Source organism: Sus scrofa, chromosome 5 (genome assembly GCF_054392235.1).
Source record: "Sus scrofa isolate SSC_HxYL_T2T_F1_AM1 chromosome 5, Sscrofa_HxYL_maternal_Yorkshire_Landrace_v2.0, whole genome shotgun sequence".
NCBI classification, from domain to species: domain Eukaryota; kingdom Metazoa; phylum Chordata; class Mammalia; order Artiodactyla; family Suidae; genus Sus; species Sus scrofa.
In genome coordinates, this window is record NC_139387.1 from 64,542,413 (window position 1) to 64,562,152 (window position 19,740).

The following is a 19,740-nucleotide window of genomic DNA, read 5'->3' on the forward strand; positions in this document are numbered from 1 at the left end:
TGCCATTTCAAGCACAATTTCTTTATTTTTACTTGAATAAAGCAAATTTGAGGTAATTGGTTGGCCAGGTGGACTCTTTGAACTCATGACCCAACAGAGCACATGTCTGGCATCCAAGGCCTTAGAAAGTACTATGAAAACTTGTAGGATTTGAATTGGTCTTCTGACAGAAATGAGTACTACTTTTATGGCATTCCTACTAGTTGTTGGCTTTCTTGAACCCAGAAAACTTGGTTTCTATAGTCTTTATGGCTTTTTGGAGGATCTCTAAGATTGGTTGCAGAGTTTTGACAATCTGCTCCAGCTGATCTGCGGCTGACTTGAGGGTATTCTTGGCAGTGCCAGTGTTTAGTGTATCCTGCAACTTTTTTAAGTTGTCAGTTGTAGTGGCTTTGGATGGACCTGGACTTGGGCTTTTCTCAGATGTGCTGGCATCTGGTTGCTCTTTGGTGTCTTTGCTATAGAAGTCATTGAATTGAAGATTCATGATGGGATATCTCATCAAGAGTGAAAGAGAAGATTCCAAACCCTTAAGGATATTCCCACTATTCAGCACAGAGACGATGGCTGGTGTTTGGACATTTTTTAACATTTCTTTAGCTGATTGTTGAAACTCCTTTAAACTGCTACTCTTCTCAGCCATAGAGGACACAGCTGTTGCTATCTTGGAACATATAGGTTCACTTTGCATTTTGTCCTGCATTGCCTCCACGGCAGAATGCATCTCCTTAAAAATTCTGAGCATTTGTTCAAAGACATCCTTAACACAGCCATCTTCTTTCATAGCTATCAAGAAGATCTGAGTGTTCATATTGCTGTTAAACAACTCAGTGAGAGCATTTGTGAAAGAAGCAAGATCTTGCATGTGAAAGAAGAACGTTTTGGCAGCTTGAACCAGCCTCTCTTTATCCTTTTCTGACTCTGAAGACATTTCCCCAGCAGAAAGGCTTCAGCACTGTAAAATAAACAGTAATCCAAATGTATATTTGTCAACCATAAAGACACTGAAAGTATAATCTAAACGTGCAGTTAATACCTATCAAAGGTTGGAAAGCATTACAAGCTTCAAAGCAAAAGTGATCTTGTGCTTTACCAAAAAAATAAATAAATAAATAGGAGTTCCCGTCGTGGCTCAGTGGTTAACGAATCCGACTAGGAACCATGAGGTTGAAGGTTCGATCCCCAGCCTTGTTTAGTGGGTTAAGGATCTGGCGTTACCGTGAGCTGTAGTGTAGGTTGCAGATGAAGCTCGGATCCTGCATTGCTGTGGCTCTGGCGTAGGCTGGTGGCTAAAGCTCTGATTAGACCCCTGGCCTGGGAACCTCCATATGCTGCAGGAGCGGCCCTAGAAATGGCAAAAAGACAACAACAACAAAATAACAATAATAATAATAATTTTAAAAGTAGAATAAGAGTGTTTTGTTAAACGTAAACCCATACCAAATACTGTGCACTAGATACTAAACTGGATATTCTGATACGTGGAGTGACACTATTCTCAGGTATTACCCTCAGTAACCATCTAATGCAGGGGAAAAGCTTGGATAAAGCATTAAAAATTGGGAGTTCCCATCATGGCTCAGTGGTTAACAAATCCAACTAGGAACCATGAGGTTGCGAGTTCGATCCCTCCCCTTGCTCAGTGGGTTAAGGATCCAGCATTGCCGTGAGCTGTGGTGTAGGTTGCAGACATGGCTCAGATCCTGCGTTGCTGTGGCTGTGGTGTAGGCTGGCAGCTACAGCTCTGATTAGACCCCTAGCCTGGGAATCTCTATATGCCACAGAAGCGGCCCTAGAAATGGCAAAAAGACAAAAAAAAAAAAATTATATAGAGGGGCTCAGGTTCCATTTAGGATAGAGCAAGCACATTCCATCCAATCTTTCCTACTGTCTACAACTAAAAATCCTGTACAGAATGTATAAAGTAATTATCAAATAACTCTGAAAGATGGATAACAGCAGACCAAGGAGATAGAGGAAGCTGCATTCCCAAGAAGATCAAAGCCATCTAATGCAAACTCACCATAAATCTGTCCTGTCTAAAAATGTTTCTGTACTTTTATTACAATTTGTCTTCTCCTCTAGAGAGAAATGGTAATGCCTCTAACCAATGTTCACAATCCTCTTTTGATATTTCCTCTAAAATTTTGCTCTATCAACCCTCTCCCCTTCCTCTTGTGCTGTAAACTGAAAGGTATCCTCCCAAAATTCCTATGTTGACACTCTAATTCCCAATATGACTATATTTGAAGATGGGGCCTACCAAGGGGTAATTAAGGTTAAAGGAAGCCATCAGGCAGGGCCCTAATACAATGGGATTAGTGCCCTTCTAAGAGGAGACATCAGAGAATTCCTTCCCTTCCTTCCTCCACTTTGTGTGGGTGCAGCATGAAGGGGCAGCCTGCAAACCAGGAAGAGAGCCCTCACCAAAAACTGAATGGGATGGCAGCTTGATCTTAGATTTCCTAGCTTCCAGAGCTGTGAGAAAAATAAATCTCTGTTGTTTAAGACCCCTGTCTATGGTATTTTGTTATGGCAGCCCAAACTGACCGATACATCTTGTAACCTCCATCTCTCCCTCTCCATTTTGCCTTCTCCTTTAGCTATAAACACGTACTCAATTCCCTACTCAGTTTACGGGGGGAAAAAAAAGTTTGACTCTGATTTCCCTTTGAGTAATGATTCCATCTCCTTCCTTCCTTTAATCCCCAAATTTCTCAAGAGAGAGATTCTTTACATCATTGTAATATGTTATGTCTCTCACTATTTTCCTATAGGGCACCAATAACTTCTAATCATCAAATCTCTTGGCCTATTTCCAGGCCCTAACCATCTTGAGTTCTCTGCATTATTTAAAATTGCTGAATACCTCTTTCTACTTCAAAATTTTCTGCTCCTGAGGCTTCTGTGGTGCTATATAAATCTGATCCTTCTACATCCTCTCTAAGCATTTATTTATTTTACAGGCTTCTCTTCCTTTTTTTTTTTTTTTTTTTTTTTTGGCATTTTCTTGGGCTGCTCTCACGGCACATGGAGATTCCTAGGCTAGAGGTCGAATCGGAGCTGCAGCTGCCGGCCTACACCAGAGCCACAGCAACATGGGATCAGAGCTGCGTCTGCGACCTACACCACAGGTCATGGCAATGCGGGATCCTTAACCCACTGAGCAAGGCCAGGGATCGAACCCTCAACCTCATGGTTCCTAGTCGGATTGGTTAACCACTGCGCCACGACGGGAACTCCCCAGGCTTCTCTTCCTTAACCACCAAGTTCTCGCTAGTCTCCTAAGCTCTGCAAAGCTGTCTTTGTGCCTCATTTTATTCTAAACTTTCTCCCTTTAAGATCTCATCTTAAAATCTCATCTGGCCCCATAACTACAAATGCCATCCATATTCAGATGACCCCTAAATCTCCTAGGGTAGCCTGGGCAATTCTCCCAATCACCAGAGCTACATTTCCATCTACCTATTGGGCATCTCCACATGGTGACTGCACCAATATATGCCACACAATTATCCAAAACTGCACTCATCTCCTCAAAAAATATTTTCTCCTCTAAACTCTTGCTTCATTGATGAAGCACCAGATCCATTTTCATTTTCTCTTTTCCAAAATGAATCAGTCCCTAAAACTTATTTCTCTCTGAACTTATCTCAATCTACCCCCTCTATTCCATTCTCATAGCTACTACTCTAGTTAATCTCACCAAGATAATTTTAATGGTTTTACACTTGATCACAATGTTTCCATCCAGGGATCACAAATTGGCAATCCACAGGCAAAAATCTAACCAGGAGATGTGCTTCATTTGACTCACAATGCTTTTTCAAAATTTGTATCAGTTGCAAATTTACAAATTGAAACAGATGAGTTCCCACTGTGGCATGGTGAGTTAAGAGCCCACTGCAGCAGCTCGTGTCCCTGTGGAGGCTCACGTTAAATCTCTGGCTCAATGCAGTGGGTTAAAGGATTCAGCGTTGCCACAGCTTGCGGTGCTGAAGCTGTGGCTTGGATTCAATCTCTGGCCCAGGAACTGCCATACACCATGGGTAGAGCCATAATAAATAAATAAATTTAATTTAATTAAAAATTAATGCATAGAAGTTCCCGTCATGGCGCAGTGGTTAACGAATCCGACTAGGAACCATGAGGTTGCGGGTTTGGTCCCTGCCCTTGCTCAGTGGGTTAACGATCCGGCATTGCCATGAGCTGTGGTGTAGGTTGCAGACGCGGCTCGGATCCCGCGTTGCTGTGGCTCTGGCGTAGACCGGTGGCTACAGCTCCGATTCAACCCCTAGCCTGGGAATCTCCATATGCCACGGGAGTGGCCCAAGAAATGGCAAAAAGACAAAATAAAATAAAATAAAATAAAATAAAATAAAATAAAATAAAATAAAATAAAATAAAATAAAATATTATTTAAAAAATTAATGCATAGAAATCTGGATTTCTACTGACTACTGAAAAAGTGAAATTTGCATTTAGTTCATTTTCTGAGTTGAAAAAATTTCCTAGAGCTGAAGTTGTCCCCTATAGGCTGGATTTTCACCCTCTATACTCTATTGTTTCACACTAAGTGTTTCAATTACTTACATATCTTGTCCAGCTACTACAGGCATTGGAGTTTGTAAACCCATGCTTTATTATCCATACCCACTAATCCAGTTTATATAAATTGACGTTTCCAAATTCCAAACCTCCCAATATTATCCCATTACAAAAACTTTCAATGGTTCAGTACTATCTAGAGAATAAAATACCATTTCTTAGCATGGCATCTAAGGCCATCTACAAGCTGCCCTCAATTTTCCATTACCTGCCTTCCCTTCACTGCTGTATCATCAGCATACTGGATTAATGTTTTTTCCCCTGAAAATGCTCCACAGCCTTTTGTTCATAGCATTCTCTTCACCTTAATCATCTCTTCCATATCCCACTCCAACACATCTATTGAAATCCTACTTATCCATCCACACATACTTCAGATACACTGACTTCAGGTACTTTTTCTCCTTTCTTCCCATGCTCCTACATGGTGGGACCTAGGATACATTAAGTTCACAATGACCTGGTGGGACAAAAGTAAAATAGTACCCCACTTTGTCCTTCTTCAGAACTAAAGGATAGTACCTCTAGATCTTATAAGCCTCCTAGCTATCATCTTGGTTCTGAATCCTCTACCTACTCAAAAACAACAAGAATTACTGTTATTTTTGCACCCTTGGCATATGGAAGTTCCCAGGCTAGGGGTCAAATCAGAGCTACAACTGAAGCTTACGCCACAGCCATATCAACACCAGACCCAAGCTGCATCTGTGACCTATACCAGCTTGTGGCAACACCAGATCCTTAACCCACTGAGCAAGGCCAGGGATTGAATCTGCATCCTCATGGATACCAGTCAGGTTCTTAACCTACTAAGCCATTAAAGAACAAAAAAATTGGAGTTCCCGTCATGGCGCAGTGGTTAACGAATCCAACTAGGAACCATGAGGTTGTGAGTTCGATCCTTGGCCTTGCTCAGAGGGTTAAGGATCTGGAGTCGCCGTGAGCTGTGATGTAGTTCGCAGACGCAGCTCGGATCCCGTGTTGCTGTGGCTCTGGCGTAGGCTTGGCAGGTACAGCTCTGATTAGACCCCTAGCCTGGGAACCTCCATATGATGCAGGAATGGCCCAAGAAATGACAAAAAGACAAAAAAAAAAAAAAAAAAGAACAAAAAAATCAACTGTTTCACTGTTGTATTAGTCTCTCAAATTATTTTACTTAATATATACTAATTTTATATTAATATAGGAAATAAAAGAATTCTGAGAACTAAGCCATGCAGAAACAGTTGATAAATCAGACAGGCAGAGGGACCCAGCAGAGACGGGCAAAGTCTGTAAGTCATCACATTCCATCAGAAAAATCCAGATGAAACCAGATGAAAAAGCACTGCAACAGTAATCCTAAACAACTCCTGGGACCACTGAACACAGAAACACGGCAAGGTAAGCAATTTGGGTATTTCTTTTAGTATTGGTATAATATTAATATTATGTTCTCCATATTTAAAGGATGTTTGCAATAACATGTCATACTTGAATCCTAGCCATATATTATTATAAATATTTTAAATGTTTTAAGTGGATCCCATAGCATGTTCCTTGGGATCATTTATGTCTCTGAAGACACAAAGAAAATTAACAACTTACATAATTATGTCAGAAGGGAAGATAAAGCAGTAAAGACATCAATTTTAGAAAAGAATAAGGATGAAATGACACCTGTATGAATGTGTGTGGTTCCCACGGACTATAACATTTCCTTTTATGTCTTTGGCATTAATTTAAGCATTCAGTACCTATGAAAGCATGAATGTGCTTTCTAATCCTAGTTAATGTATAGTGTTTATGCTCCTTCATAAATTATACCACATTTAAATATCACTGGGCATTTGCTGTGTCTCCCAGTAGACTGTTATCTTCCAGAGGGCAAGGAACATTGTCTATTTTTTTTAATGCCTTAAGGCATATGGCAGAAGTTTCTCAAGTAAATGTTTGGTAAATACTAATGAATGAACTTGATATTCTGCTTTCTGGTCAGAAATATTCTTTTAAAGAATTTACATCAGTGTCATCACACCATGATCAACTTTTTTTTTCAAGTAAAGGCCATGATTTTTATTTAAAGAACGAAGCTCAGAACTGGTTAGTGGCTGTTGTTTTCTCCTGAAGAGCTTGTAACTTTACCCACACCCCATACCCACCTTCCCAAATAAGTGTACCTTGCATGATAGCTGGACCCAATATGAATAGTGAGAACAAGGCGGCAGGAAGAAAGGTAGATAGTTCCTCAGAGAGCACTAATGACCAAACAGCAGAATCTTGGACAGTGTGGTGGGCTTTTTTCCTTTCTTTCTTTCTGTTTTTAATATTATCATGGGAACAGTTCAAACACGCACAGAAATGGAGACAACAATATAATAAACTCTCATGTGCCCATAACCCCATCTTCAAAAATCATCAAAACAAGGTTGATCTTATTTACTCTATAAACCTACTACAATCTCCCTTCTAGATTATGTGAAAGTGAATCTCAGTATCATTTCATCATTACCTTTTTTAGGATGTATTTCCACAAAGGCAAGAACTCTCCAAAATTTGAACTTATGCTCCCAAACCAAACCAACAGTATTTCACAGAACTGTCTTTGACTTTGAACCACACCCAGTGCCCTGCTATAAAAATATGCCTTTGACATCAGTGTAAAAGGTTTTGAAATGCATCTGCAATACATATCAAAAGTTATAAAAGTGTTCATTCCTATTGATTATATAAATTATACATTCATATAATCTGAATTTCCTCTGGAAATTTATCCTGGGGAAATAATCCAGATAATTAAAGAGGAAAAAAGAACTATTTGTATTAAAATGCTCATATTAAGATAGTGAAACAATTAAGGATTTATTAAATTATGGTAAAGATATATGAATATTTTATGAAATATTTCAGATATCATACATGTTATTTGGTAAATGCTAATGAATGAACTTGATATTCTGCTTTCTGGTCAGAAATGTTCTTTTAAAGAAATTATATCAGTGTCATCAAACCATAATCAACTTTTTTTTTCAATTAAAGGCCACGATTTTTATTTAAATTAAAGAACAAAGCTCAGAACTAGTATAAGGAAAACAATAATAATTGTTTGTTTAACAATTACTATTAACATGTTAATAACAATGTTAATATTATTGTTAACATGTTAATAACTTTATATTAACATGTATACTTTATATAACCATGTTAAATGATTACAAACTAGAGCTAGGGGAAAGTATTTAAGTAAATTAATATAAGATAAAATTTTATTTATGCTATTATTACAACTTTGTAAAAATACTAATGCATTTAAACAAACTTTGGAAAAGAAGAACAACAAAAAACTAAGATGTAGGTTTACAAGTAGTTTTTTTTCTTATATTTTAAAGTCTTTATATATTATTACTGTTAACTTTTTACTCTAGGGAGTTCCCATTGTAACTCAGCAGTAACAAATCTGACTAGCATCCTTGAGGACCAAGGGTGCAATTCCTGGTCTCACTCAGTGGATAAAGGATCCGGCCACAAGATAAGGCATAGGTCCCAGATGTGACTCAAATCCCCCGCTGCTGTGGCAGTGGCATAGGCTGGCTGTTACAGCTCCGATTCTACCCCTAGCCTAGGAACTTCCATATGCCATAGGTGCATATCCAAAAATACAAAAAAATTTTTTTTACTTTAAAATACTTTGCTTTTTCAAATCTTTTAATTTCCTCATACATTACATAATCACATGTTGCCTTCTCCATGAATCTTCCTCTAATCACCTCAATATTAATTTTTCTCTTAAATTCCTATAGCACTTGACCATCAATGCACTACTGTTATTCACAAAAGTATCCTGAGAAATTTTTATTTAAATATGTGATAACTAATATACTTTTATTTTAAATAGTTGTTTCTTTCCTAAAAAACTAAAACAATTATGTAGTATCACTAAATAAACATTAATTTTTAGATAACCATTTCTTATTAGCTCTTTAATCGTGAATATTAACTTCTCATGTCAACAAAACTGATGAAATAACAATTCATCTGAAGCTTGTCTGTTTTCATTCCAAGTTCCTTCAACAAGTTGACCACTGGGATTAGCACTTCCAAATTTGTTTACTGTTTAGGTTTTTTTTTTTTTTAAGAAAATAACAAGTCAAAATACAGATGATTTCCAAACTTTGTCTTAGCAACAATACTCTCTCATCACATAAAAATTTTACACACCCGCTACCCAAACATAGCCACAAAGCAAGCATGGCTGCTTCAGCAAAGGCTGGGGTGAAACTGGCGCACCAGAGACCAAGCACTCCACCTGCTGGCTAGCAATTCCCCATCAGGCTGCCTCAGGGCTCTTTAGAAACTATTTCATGAACCACGCTAATAAAATGCTCAAATAACAGCAGAAACTCTGTGTACAGAAATGGATGTAACTGCCCATCACTAACTGGAGCACTGTCATGTGATAACAAATACTTAAACTTGTTATTGGCTCAAAATTATGGATATCTGGATACTGGGAAGAAGGTTATGGAAGAGTAGATGCAAAGGCTTGAGAATGTAAAGGAAAGAAAATATTTCTTGTGGTTGAAAAAGTACTGTGATTTCTGGTTAAGACTGAACTTCTTTCACCAATTTATTACTAGTATTTCTTCTTTTACTGTCTGTTCAGAGCTATTTGCATGGTCAGCTATTAGATTATTATTGTTTTCCTTATTAATAACTACACTCTCGAAATCAATACTTTTTCATTTTTCATGCATTTTAACCAATTTACTTTCAGTTCTTTTTACACGGTCATCTTTGTTAGTCACATTTTGTGTGACTTTTCCCCATTGGCTTTAGACTTATGAAGCCTTCCCTACAGACATTTGAAAATTATCTATTTTCTTCTAGATATTTTATTATTTGATTATCTTACATATGTTACACTGATAACATTTTAATTAACTTTCAATCCCCCCCAAACTAGCTCATCATGCCAATATCATTTATGGAACACTAATTGCAATTATTATTGATTTGAGATTCTACATTTATTATATATTAAGTCAAATGTATAGAAGTGTCTCCTTTGGGGATTGTTTTGTTCCATGATTCCATCTACTCTTGCACCTGTACAATACTGGTTAATATTATGTTTTTGTGGTGTTTTAATGTTTGGTAAGGAAAAGGTCCCATCATTACTTTTCCAGAAAAAAAAAAAAAGTACTTTCACTAATTTAGACTTTCAGATGTATGTTATGCTGAATTTGTTGTGTTTAGACAATGAATTATTTGGGAAGAAACTGACCACTTGGAAACAGGCAACCTCCCATCAAGGAGGAAGCTTCCCTTCTCCATGTGTATCTAGGTAGATAGAACCACACACCTTTTCTAAAAGCTATGCCTTCGGATAATGGCATGTGACAGCTTTTAGAAAAATCTTCCACTTTTTCAGGGTAAGAAAGATTCCTCTCACCTAGATATCTGAATGGGGATGTAGTTGGTGAGCCTCTGAATTCAAAGTCAGAAACTGGAGTTTTTACTTCATGATAAGATCAGAAAACTAGGAGCCAAAAAAGAAAAAAGGTTAATGTAAAATTTCTAGGAGAAAAAAGTAAAATCATAGTCTCAGTTTGTGGCTATCAAATTGCAATTTGCAACCCAACGGTGAGATCGGGGCATATTTAATAGACGCTTGACAATTTCTTTAAATGGAATTGAGATATTTTCTAATTATTGATTTGGAGAAATTTGTGTCTGTCACGTGTGTGCGTGTCTGTGTGTGTGCGTGTGTGTGTGTGTGTGTGTGTATACTGTATCTAAATCAAATACAAAAATGAATTTCTGACCATGATAAAAATTTATTCCACCAGGGATACCAGTACATTTTCCTAAAATCTAGGGCAAAAATTATATTCCTAATACATCTTTCAAACATTTCCCCCTTTCCATTTCCAAATTGTATCTTTAGAATTTGGAGGATATGTTATGTTCATGCTCATTTTCTTGAGAGAAAAATATCTTCATTCTTTCATCCCATGCATCTAAGTTTCCCAGTACCTAGGCTGAGAACTGTGGTCCTAGAAAAGGTAGGGCGCAAATTAATCTGGATGTTGTTTACCCAGAAGGAGAAATGTGCCAGATCCCAAGCAGGTATAAAGGACTCCACTTTCTCTTTCTTTTCTCCCAAGAGTTTAAAAGAAAAATAAAACTGTCAGGGACATAGGAAACCCACTCCAGGTGCACATATTGAGGGATATTGTTCTTAACTCGGCTCAAAGTTTCACCCAAATTCATTCAGAGGAATGATATTTGTTCCTTCTTTCTCTGAGCCCAAAGTGCAAATACAAGAAGGCTACAAACATCAGGCTTATTTTATTCATTCTACGGTGTACTCTTGCTTAAATACCTTTGTGAAACAGAATCTTCCTTATGAGATTAAATCTAGCGTATCTTGATGGCCAAGTGCAATATAGACAATTCTAAATTTATGAGATTTATAAATTTATAAGCTTTGCAAATAGAGAGCCAGAGTCATAACTTCCCTGTCCCTTCTACCATGCCCACTGCCTCCCCAAGTGAGATTTTATTCCAAGGACTCTTGAAAATATACTTTTATCATAAGGATTTCTGTAAAGATTCTAACGTTATATGTGTTGCCTTTGGATGTCCCTTAGATTTACAGAAAAAATACTTTGCCTGTAAATATATAAAGCGTGTTTTGAGTATTGTGAATGAAAAGTATACAAACAAAACTAGGTATTATTACCCAGTAAACTCAGAGATCTTAATATTTCTCTGGCCCTACTAATTTTTTTTTTTTGGCCCTACTAATTTAACTCCAAATATTAGAAACATTAATCTGGTAGGTCTATTCAACCTGGTGACTAGAGAGAGGTTGGGGAAATTAAGGAGCACTGGTAGTCCAGAGCTAACCATTTAAAACTGCAGTCTGTTTCAAATATGTCATTAAATATTACTTGGGAATAATCACATTTTTTAATAATCAGATGCTTGAGAAACACAAAAAAATCCCTATCTAGGATTCCCCCTCACCACAAAATCTAATGTCTTAATTAACACCTCACTAGGTTGTATTCTGTCACCCATATTTCCATAAACTGACTCCATGTTTCAAAACATTGTTTTGAAGAATCTGCTGTTTTCCAAAAAATTCCTTAGATTGCACACTAATTTGCCATTAATAAAGTAAAAGATTTCCTAGCCAAATCTATGCATACAGTAGATAGTTTTCAAGATTTTTTAGTAAAGATTTGCTACTGTATTTTTCAGAGATCATATTTGAAATATGGCTCAGAGTGACTTCCTCTATCCAGAGAACCCAAGAAGGCGGCAAGAAGTAAACCGTCTTCACCAGGAGCTCCTTGACTGCTTATCTGACAGCTTCCAGGCCACCAATAAGCTGATTGGAGTTTTAAATATGCACTTAGGGTGCAGGCTGGCCTCCATTGAAATGAAAAGAGATGGGACCATCAAAGAAAACTGTGATATCATCATTCAAGCCATGATGAAAATCCAAAAAGAATTGCAAAAGGTTGATGAAGCTCTAAAAGATAAGCTAGAGCCAACCCTTTATAGAAAACTTCAGGATATTAAGGAAAGAGAAACCGAGAAAATTGCCATAGTACAAAAGGTTATTTCAGTCATCTTGGGAGAAGCTACTTCTGCAGCCAGCGCAGTGGCTGTTAAACTTGTGGGCTCAAATGTCACAACTGGCATCATTAACAAGTTGGTCACTGTGTTAGCTCAAATTGGTGCATCGCTCCTTGGTAGCATAGGAGTTGCTGTTCTTGGCCTTGGCATAGATATGATTTTCCGTGCCATCCTGGGAGCAGTGGAGAAAACACAGCTTCAAGCAGCCATCAAAAGTTATGAGAAGCATCTGGTAGAATTCAAGTCGGCCTCAGAAAAATACCATCATGCCATTACTGAGGTCACCAACACAGTGAAACACCAAATGAAATAAACAGTTACTTTGTCACTGGAATATTTTTCTGCTTTCTCAATGATACTGTTGTGCTTCTTTGATTAGGCTGATTTACCATAAGCTTCCAACATGGACATAAATATGGTAAGCAACTCAGAAAGAGGAATCAGAGATGCTAAAACTAGATGACTCTAGAGAGTCTTCTATCACAATGAATGCCTGGATTGGCTGGTGCTAGATCCTCTAAGAGATCACATCCCAGGATGTCTTTTCACTGTGTTCGACAGATCAACATTAGGGTGAATGCTAGTGTAGAGCAGCAGGTGTAGGGGTTACCTTTTCCTTGTCTAAATTCCCACTCAAAATCTTCAAGAGGTTTTTCAAAGTTCCCCGTTGGAAAAGCTTTCCACACGACTCGAAAGGCCAATGCCCCTCTCAGGAAATGAGCCAATAACCTTTGACACCAGTGACCAGTCCAGTGAATCCTACCTTAATTCCACTAACCCTGGAGGCCCCCAAACAGGCAAGACTGACTCTTAAAACCATAACATCCAATGTGGCTCACTTAAGGTATTTCTTACTTTTCACCAAAGTATTTATAGGTTTGAATTTCATCAAATTTAACATTCAAGGATTCAGACTCCACCTACACATTTCTGATTTTATAATGATTAAACTATTTCCTTTAAAATCTACATCGAATGCATAGACTTTCATTTCTACCACTAGCTTCAGACATCATTTAGTTCTAAGGGACGTGCTTAACAACTTCTGCCTAAACACACAAACCCTGGGCCTTCAGATGGAATAGAAATACTACCGTAATTTTGGCCATCAATTTAAATTCATTTTTCTGTAAACTGGAAGAGATCGAAATATGGTTTGTAACAACTGACTTCGATGATAAAAGGAGCCAAGAGTTCTGTAAACGTCTCCTAACTACACACTGTAATCTGGATGAATTTTTAAAAGACAAAAGTATAAAAGAAAAAGTTATTTCTCTAATTGCAATCAACCCTGACCATCTGTGATGTGATGATTAAATACACCTCAAGTGAGTATTTACACACTCTGTAATATTTAAAAAACAAGAAAACCATATATATATTTTTTTCCACACACATATACTATATGCATGTACATAAATGTGTGTGTATATGTATACATGGCGTTTATAGAGAGAGAGGGAGAATTTAGGGTGCAGGAGAGGAACTTGCTACTCTTTTAAGAATTTGTCATTTACAGGAAACTTGTAATTTATTATTTGAGTTTTCAGAAAAATGAAACTTCATTTTCAATACTAGCAAAAAGGAAGAAGCTTCCCTTGCTCTATAAAACTTCAGGTGATCCATTTCATTACCTAATTTCAGGAAAATCCAAGGCTATGGAGGCTTAATGGTTCGAGTGAATTTCTGCAGATGCCAATAACTCCCCCGTTGAGACTTACAAAATTATTTTAAAAGTTATTGATGCAAGAGTGTGTTTGTTATACTTGATTCTTGCATTGAAGTACAAGAAATGTCTTGTGTAATTTTAAAAGTTCAACATACCTCAAAAATTAAAGCCAGATGAAATAGTTTTTCAAGTGTACTCTTCGTGTTCTTTCTCTTCTGTCACTGCTTTTTTAAATTAGTTGCAAAATATCACAATTTAGTTCACCTTCAAAATTAAGTTTTATCTCATGTTTTTTACCTGATTTATAAACATGTATCTTGTAACTAACTGTTCTTCTGGGACTCAAAATTCAGACTAAAACCAAATCAAGTGTTTTCTAAAGCAAGAGTTCCTTTAGATAAGGGACCGACTTTACAGGTTAAATGCCTATTTAAATACTCTCTAAAAGTTAATTATATACCTCCGTCAAGATTTTGGCATATTTATAACCGATAATAAGACTTGGCCTGTGTTAACATTTCCCTATAAGGGAAAGATTAAGGGGAGAAATAACCAAGGTGTCCTTATATTTTCTTAAATATTTAAACTTACCTTTAAAAGGAAAAGATATGGGAGGACTCTCAGATAAAGAGCCCATAAAAGCGAAGGAAAAGGACTGAGATTAGACCTAAGGAACTAAGTCCGTTAGCACAGTGACATCATAAAGGATTTTTGGTGAATGAAAAGAGCAGAAAAGAGCTGACATAAATCAATCTCACAACTCGTAAACTTAAAACTGACTGTACATGTACCCCACGTTCCCTCTTCAAAGAAAAATAGTCCTGCAGCAATCTGGGACTCTGATATGGGCACCGATTTGCTCAGGTCTACAAATGGTCTGTGTAAAAACTACTGAATTTCCAGGCGCACACCACGTTAGGCAAGTGCATCAAGCACAGCAAGAAGTGTTCTTGGGGGATTCTTTTTTATTTCATTTTATTTATTTATTTTTGTCTTTTTTGCCATTTCTTGGGCCGCTCCCGCGGCATATGGAGGTTCCCAGGCTCCGAATGGGAGCTCGGAGCTATAGCGGCCCAGCCTACGCCAGAACCACAGCAAGGCGGGATCGGCGCCGCGTCTGTGACCTACACCACGCTCACGGCAACACCGGATTCTTAACCCACTGAGCAAAGCCAGGGATCGAACCCGCAACCTCATGGTTCCTACTCGGATTCGTTAACCACTGAGCCACGACAGGAACGCCCGGGATTCTTTTTTAAACAGAAACTCTCAAAAGACGGCAAGCGCTGGTCATGATCAAAGAAACTACAGAAACACAATCCCCGGTAACACAAACGGCGCTAAACTTCCCCATCCGGATTCCGCCCGCCTCAGGCGGTGAAATAAATGCGGATCCCGGAAATTAGGTCAGAATGCCTGAGGGTAGGACTGTCGTCGCATCAGCCAATCATATATCCCACCCGCTTAATTTTCTTATTCTTAACTGGGCTATAGGAGTGTCAATCAACATGCACTGCACTGAGTAATGAGGGCGGGCTCTCAGCCCCGACCAACCAATTCGGTACTGTACTCCAGCGGAAGAGACTCTGGTCCTGGAGTTGTCGGTTACTCTCTATGGTTTCAGGGCGCCGAAACGATGAGATTGTCGGCCCGTATGGAGAGGAAGTGACGTAAGGATGGCGGAGGGGCGCGAGGTTTCAAGATGGCGGTGGCTGGGTGGCTGACCGAGAGGCAGAGGTGAAGGCCTCTGCGAAGTCAAACAGGCCAAGAATCGTCCCCTCCCCGCTTCTCACAGCCCCAGGAGCCCAGCAGAGGTGTGAGTGTGCGGGATCGTTCCCCTGTGGTTCTTCATCCTTCGGGTCCCTTCCTGGGGCCCGCGCGGTTGCCCCGGGAACGCCAGGCCCCTGTGCCCCCGCTTTTCCTTTTCGCGGTTAGCGTCTACCAGACCGGGAACTAGGGGATCCCCGAGCCTGGAACGGAGCAGCGTCCGGCGGTCAAGCGCCTGACTTCTCCCGGGTTGGTCAGCGGAGCCTCCTGACGTTGACCGGGTTGCCTTAGGTTTGATGTGATGTCTATACCTGGAATCAGGGTCAACCGTCGCTATGGTTTCGGCAGTTGCTAATACTGTTGGCCCCTTGTTGGACCTGGGCTCCGTTCCTTTGAAGCCTCTTTGGAGGTTGAGAGTTCCGCTGAACAGCCCGTGACCCGATGTCTCTATCGCCTCTGCTTTTAGACAGGAAAGTAGTTTGTGCATAGTCAGGCTCCAGCATCTTCTGTAAAAATTCTCTGTACTTCGTACCTGTTTTAGGCTTCAGGCTGGGGAGAGGAGTGTCAACACCTAAGCCTGAGGGTAATTGAGAGAGGAAAGCAGAAAAGATAAAGCCATCAAAGATGCGAGAGCTTGTATTTGCACCAATTTTGCTTGTTTCCGCTTCCTTTCGCCCCTCACTCCCAGTTTTTGTGAGAAGGAAGCCCTTGACAGGGTGAATTAGTTGTTACTGGAACAGTTTTGAAGCTTTTTAGCAGAAATCCAGGCAGTTGAACACTTGCCGAAAGAGGTATTAACTAATAAACTTGCCTGAAAAAAACCTTCATGAAGGGAAGGGGGACTTACATGGTCTGCTAAAAAAGTGTACCTCATGATTTCTTTTCCACCTTTTATTATTTTCAAGAGCAAGCATCAAAAAGTTAAACCTCATTCATTTGGAATAACAGGAAGAAATAGTGTAATAGTGTCTTAAATTAATTAAAATTTTGACTTACAAAGTATTTTCCCTCAAACACAATTAACGCTTCCAGTGACCTTAAAAAAATACAAATCAGAAGTCAAGTTGATATTAGTAAGAAAAATATGTATCTTGATGTTTATGTGTTTAGAAGCTCTCATATACTTTCATTTTGAATATTTGTGTTTTTAGTTATGTTTTAAGCTTCTGCTTGAGAGTCAAGAATTATATCTGAATTCTAAATCTGCATTAAATAGGCTTAAATTAATGAGTTTTTACTGTCTTAGAGGTGTTGGGAAAACATGCCAGGAAACCAATGAAAGAGGCAAGGGTGAGCTATTTGTCGTTGAGCCCAGTTTTACACACACACCATCCCTTCTTATTCCTTTTCACCCTGCCTATAAATACAGGAAGGATATAGGAAAAGAACTAATAGCTTCTCATGCACATGGTTCATGTCATATTGTTGAAGCGTTTTCTGATTGATTTTTTTTTTTCTATTGATGAGTCAGTATTGTGATCCATAGAAGAAAGTTAACTGACGACTAACTGATATTCATAGTGATCTTCAGGCTCATTACCTTTGTAAATAATAATAGGAATCTGTTGGGGAAGTTGAGACTATCTTTCCTGGGCACTAAAGTCAAGACTAGGGAAAGAATAAGGTCTCAATCAAAGAAATGTTTCTTTTCAGAGTTTAGTAGGAAGAAAATTTTATCAGTATAAAAAGAAATTTTGTAAATATAGGAAAAATCAGTGTGGTTTTTTGTTTGTTTCTTTTTTTTTGTCTTTACAGGTTTTTAGGTTTTGGGCTTTTTTTTTTTTTTAAACAAGTAAACCGTACAAATTGTCAACATGGGACGGAGATCAACATCATCCACCAAGAGTGGAAAATTTATGAACCCCACAGACCAAGCCAGTAAGTATCCATTAATGTGAAATGATAAGGAGGAGAAGTGGTAAAAATCACAAGGTTTAGGAAGTCTATTTTAAGCCTTAGAGATCAGCAGTGTTAGGAAGTATCAGTTATAAAATTACCTATTGTTCTCTTGGGCACATGATTAAAACTTTAAGCATACCAAAAAAAGTAGCACCTGTATTTCTAATTTGATTGACTTTCAAAGTAGAATTGGCTTAAAGCTTTCTTTTTGTATTTGGGATTTTAAACAAATTGTTTTTAAGTTTTTGTTTAGTATTTTTTGGCATCTTTTTTCTTCAGAATCATAGCTATTTTTTGAGGGACTTAACAATGTCTTGATTCATCTTGGGTTGATGTAATTGGAAGGGTGCTGTTGGCCTCTAATGGGTAAAATCAAGGAGTGCTGCTAAATCCTACAGTGCCCAGGGTCAACCTCCCACGTTAAAGAATTATCTGTATTAAATTGGAGAAAATGCTAATGTTCAAGACTTGAAAGTTTTATTTTCTTTCTGTCTCCCTCTCTTAAGGAAAAGAAGCTCGGAAGAGAGAATTAAAGAAGGTATGACTTCAGAAGCATCCTATTAGATATAAGTGTAGTTTGGCACATCTTATTATTTGCAATGAGTGGATTTAGAAAACATTTCCAGTTGTTTTTGAGAAAAGATACATTATGCTTCTCATAACAAACCATAAGATTTACTAAGCCAAAGTACTATACTTGCAAACTGAGGTATACAGTTACATTGTTTTTTGTAAGCCAAAATACTATACTTGCAAACTGAAGTATACAGTTACAGACAGATTATTGTAACATAGTTTTTTGGTTTTTGGTTTTTTAGGGCCGCACCTGTGGCATGCAGAGGTTCCCAGGCTAGGGGTTGAATTGGAGCTGTAGCTGCTAGCCTATGCCACAGCAACTCCAGATCCAAGCCTCGTCTGTGACCTACACCACAGCTCAAGGCAACGCCTGATCCTTAACCTGCTGAGCGAGAGGCCAGGGATCAAACCCAAGTTCTCATGGATACTAGAGTCCTTATGGATACTAGTCGTGTTCATTACCACTGAGCTCTATGGCAACTCCAGATTATCATAACATTGTTTATTTGATTACCTTTCCCAGTAACTTAAATAAATACTTTGTAAGACTAATTCTTTTTGCTTTTTATTATAGCATACTGCTTTATTAAAAGCTACTGAATTAGTGGATGGAAGTAAATATGATGCTAAATTCCTTTGGGCATCAATTTTCCTGATTATGTTATTGTGCTTGTGCAAGAAAGCTTCTTCTGAATAAGAAAGGATTTACTTTAGTATCATGTCTTGACATGTTGAAAGAACCTAGTTTTTTAATCATTTTCAACTGTGTTTCATTACTAACATTAAATTCTGTACAGCTTTTCTCTATAATTTTGAAATGTAGCTGCAGACATTGTTAAAAAAACATTTAAATAACTACTGAAGATCTCACAAGATTAAGAAAGCACTTCTAATAAATAACATTTATTTGTCTGAGGTTGAGACATTTTTGAGAGCAAAAAATTAAGTATCTCTGTTTCTGGTGGTTCCCCCCCGCCCCCCCGTAGTTTCTGATGGTTGAAACAGTTGATCAGAAACCAAGGACAAGTTCGACTTTAGTTTAAATGAATTTTTGAAACATTGAAATGAATACTCAGGAGTGTTCAACTTCTTGTAATTCTGCTGTTGTTTCATTTTTCTAAGAACAAAAAACAGCGCATGATGGTACGAGCTGCAGTTTTAAAGATGAAAGATCCCAAACAAATTATCCGGGACATGGAAAAATTGGATGAAATGGGTAAGAGTTTATTAAAGGCTTTTGATAAATTTTTGAGGATTTTAGAACAGGGATAATAGTCTGATACATAGAGACAGGCAGATAATGAGTAAAGCAGCACATACATAAGTAATATAGGAAAGCATGATGGCATGTGATGCTTGGATTTAGTTTTAGTGTTAGAAAAACAAGATGGAGTGGGGGGATATTACAAACTAGAAGTCTCATCTAGAATAAGAGGGAAACCGTTATTTTGCCTAGCTAATTGCTTTTGTAAGATAGCAAAAGCCAGTTTGGCCAGCTCATTTTTCAAGAGAAGCCTGAATCTGGTTTTTGAAATAATCTTGGCATTTTTTGTTTTGTGTTTTAATGTTGGCAACTGCCTTGTAAATCTAAA

At 38.1% G+C, this 19,740-nt stretch overlaps 4 protein-coding genes across 7 annotated transcripts in view; 3 read left to right on the top strand and 1 right to left on the bottom strand.

Annotated features, from left to right (window-relative positions):
• ART4 (ADP-ribosyltransferase 4) overlaps nt 1–14,090 on the top strand; it is a 38,893-nt gene extending 24,803 nt beyond the window's left edge. For both annotated transcript variants that reach the window (XR_014845135.1, XR_014845136.1), the window contains exons 3-4: nt 5,795–5,991; nt 11,857–14,090. The gene's annotated coding sequence lies outside the window, so the exon portion shown is untranslated. The remainder of the gene's footprint in view (nt 1–5,794; nt 5,992–11,856) is intronic.
• On the bottom strand, nt 1–15,998 carry C5H12orf60 (chromosome 5 C12orf60 homolog). Of its 3 annotated transcripts, none has more exons than XR_014803818.1 (3): nt 15,461–15,998; nt 10,040–10,126; nt 1–955 (listed from the first exon to the last, which is right to left on the bottom strand). XR_014803818.1 is itself a non-coding variant. In XM_021092308.2 (2 exons), the coding sequence occupies exon 2, from the start codon at nt 929–931 to the stop codon at nt 200–202; it is 732 nt and encodes a 243-aa protein (XP_020947967.1). In that variant the 5' UTR covers nt 932–955; nt 15,461–15,530; the 3' UTR covers nt 1–199. The 3 variants fall into 3 exon arrangements, 1 of the variants encoding a protein (XP_020947967.1); XR_014803819.1 differs by lacking the exon at nt 15,461–15,998 and adding an exon at nt 14,498–14,608; XM_021092308.2 differs by lacking the exon at nt 10,040–10,126 and having other exon boundaries at nt 15,461–15,530.
• On the top strand, nt 5,943–14,090 carry SMCO3 (single-pass membrane protein with coiled-coil domains 3). The gene is made up of 2 exons (XM_003126459.5): nt 5,943–5,991; nt 11,857–14,090. The coding sequence occupies exon 2, from the start codon at nt 11,873–11,875 to the stop codon at nt 12,548–12,550; it is 678 nt and encodes a 225-aa protein (XP_003126507.1). The 5' UTR covers nt 5,943–5,991; nt 11,857–11,872; the 3' UTR covers nt 12,551–14,090.
• The window catches only part of WBP11 (WW domain binding protein 11), a 16,744-nt gene continuing 12,580 nt past the window's right edge, over nt 15,577–19,740 (top strand). Inside the window, exons 1-4 of the mRNA XM_003481683.5 lie at nt 15,577–15,722; nt 17,429–17,551; nt 18,079–18,110; nt 19,271–19,364. Coding sequence (XP_003481731.2) covers nt 17,488–17,551; nt 18,079–18,110; nt 19,271–19,364 — 190 coding nt within the window. The 5' untranslated portion in view covers nt 15,577–15,722; nt 17,429–17,487. The remainder of the gene's footprint in view (nt 15,723–17,428; nt 17,552–18,078; nt 18,111–19,270; nt 19,365–19,740) is intronic.

Excerpts from the sequence above, each read along its gene's own strand:
- SMCO3 (XM_003126459.5), top strand. The coding sequence starts at position 11,873 with ATGGCTCAGAGTGACTTCCTCTATCCAGAGAACCCAAGAAGGCGGCAA.
- C5H12orf60 (XM_021092308.2), bottom strand. The coding sequence starts at position 931 with ATGTCTTCAGAGTCAGAAAAGGATAAAGAGAGGCTGGTTCAAGCTGCC.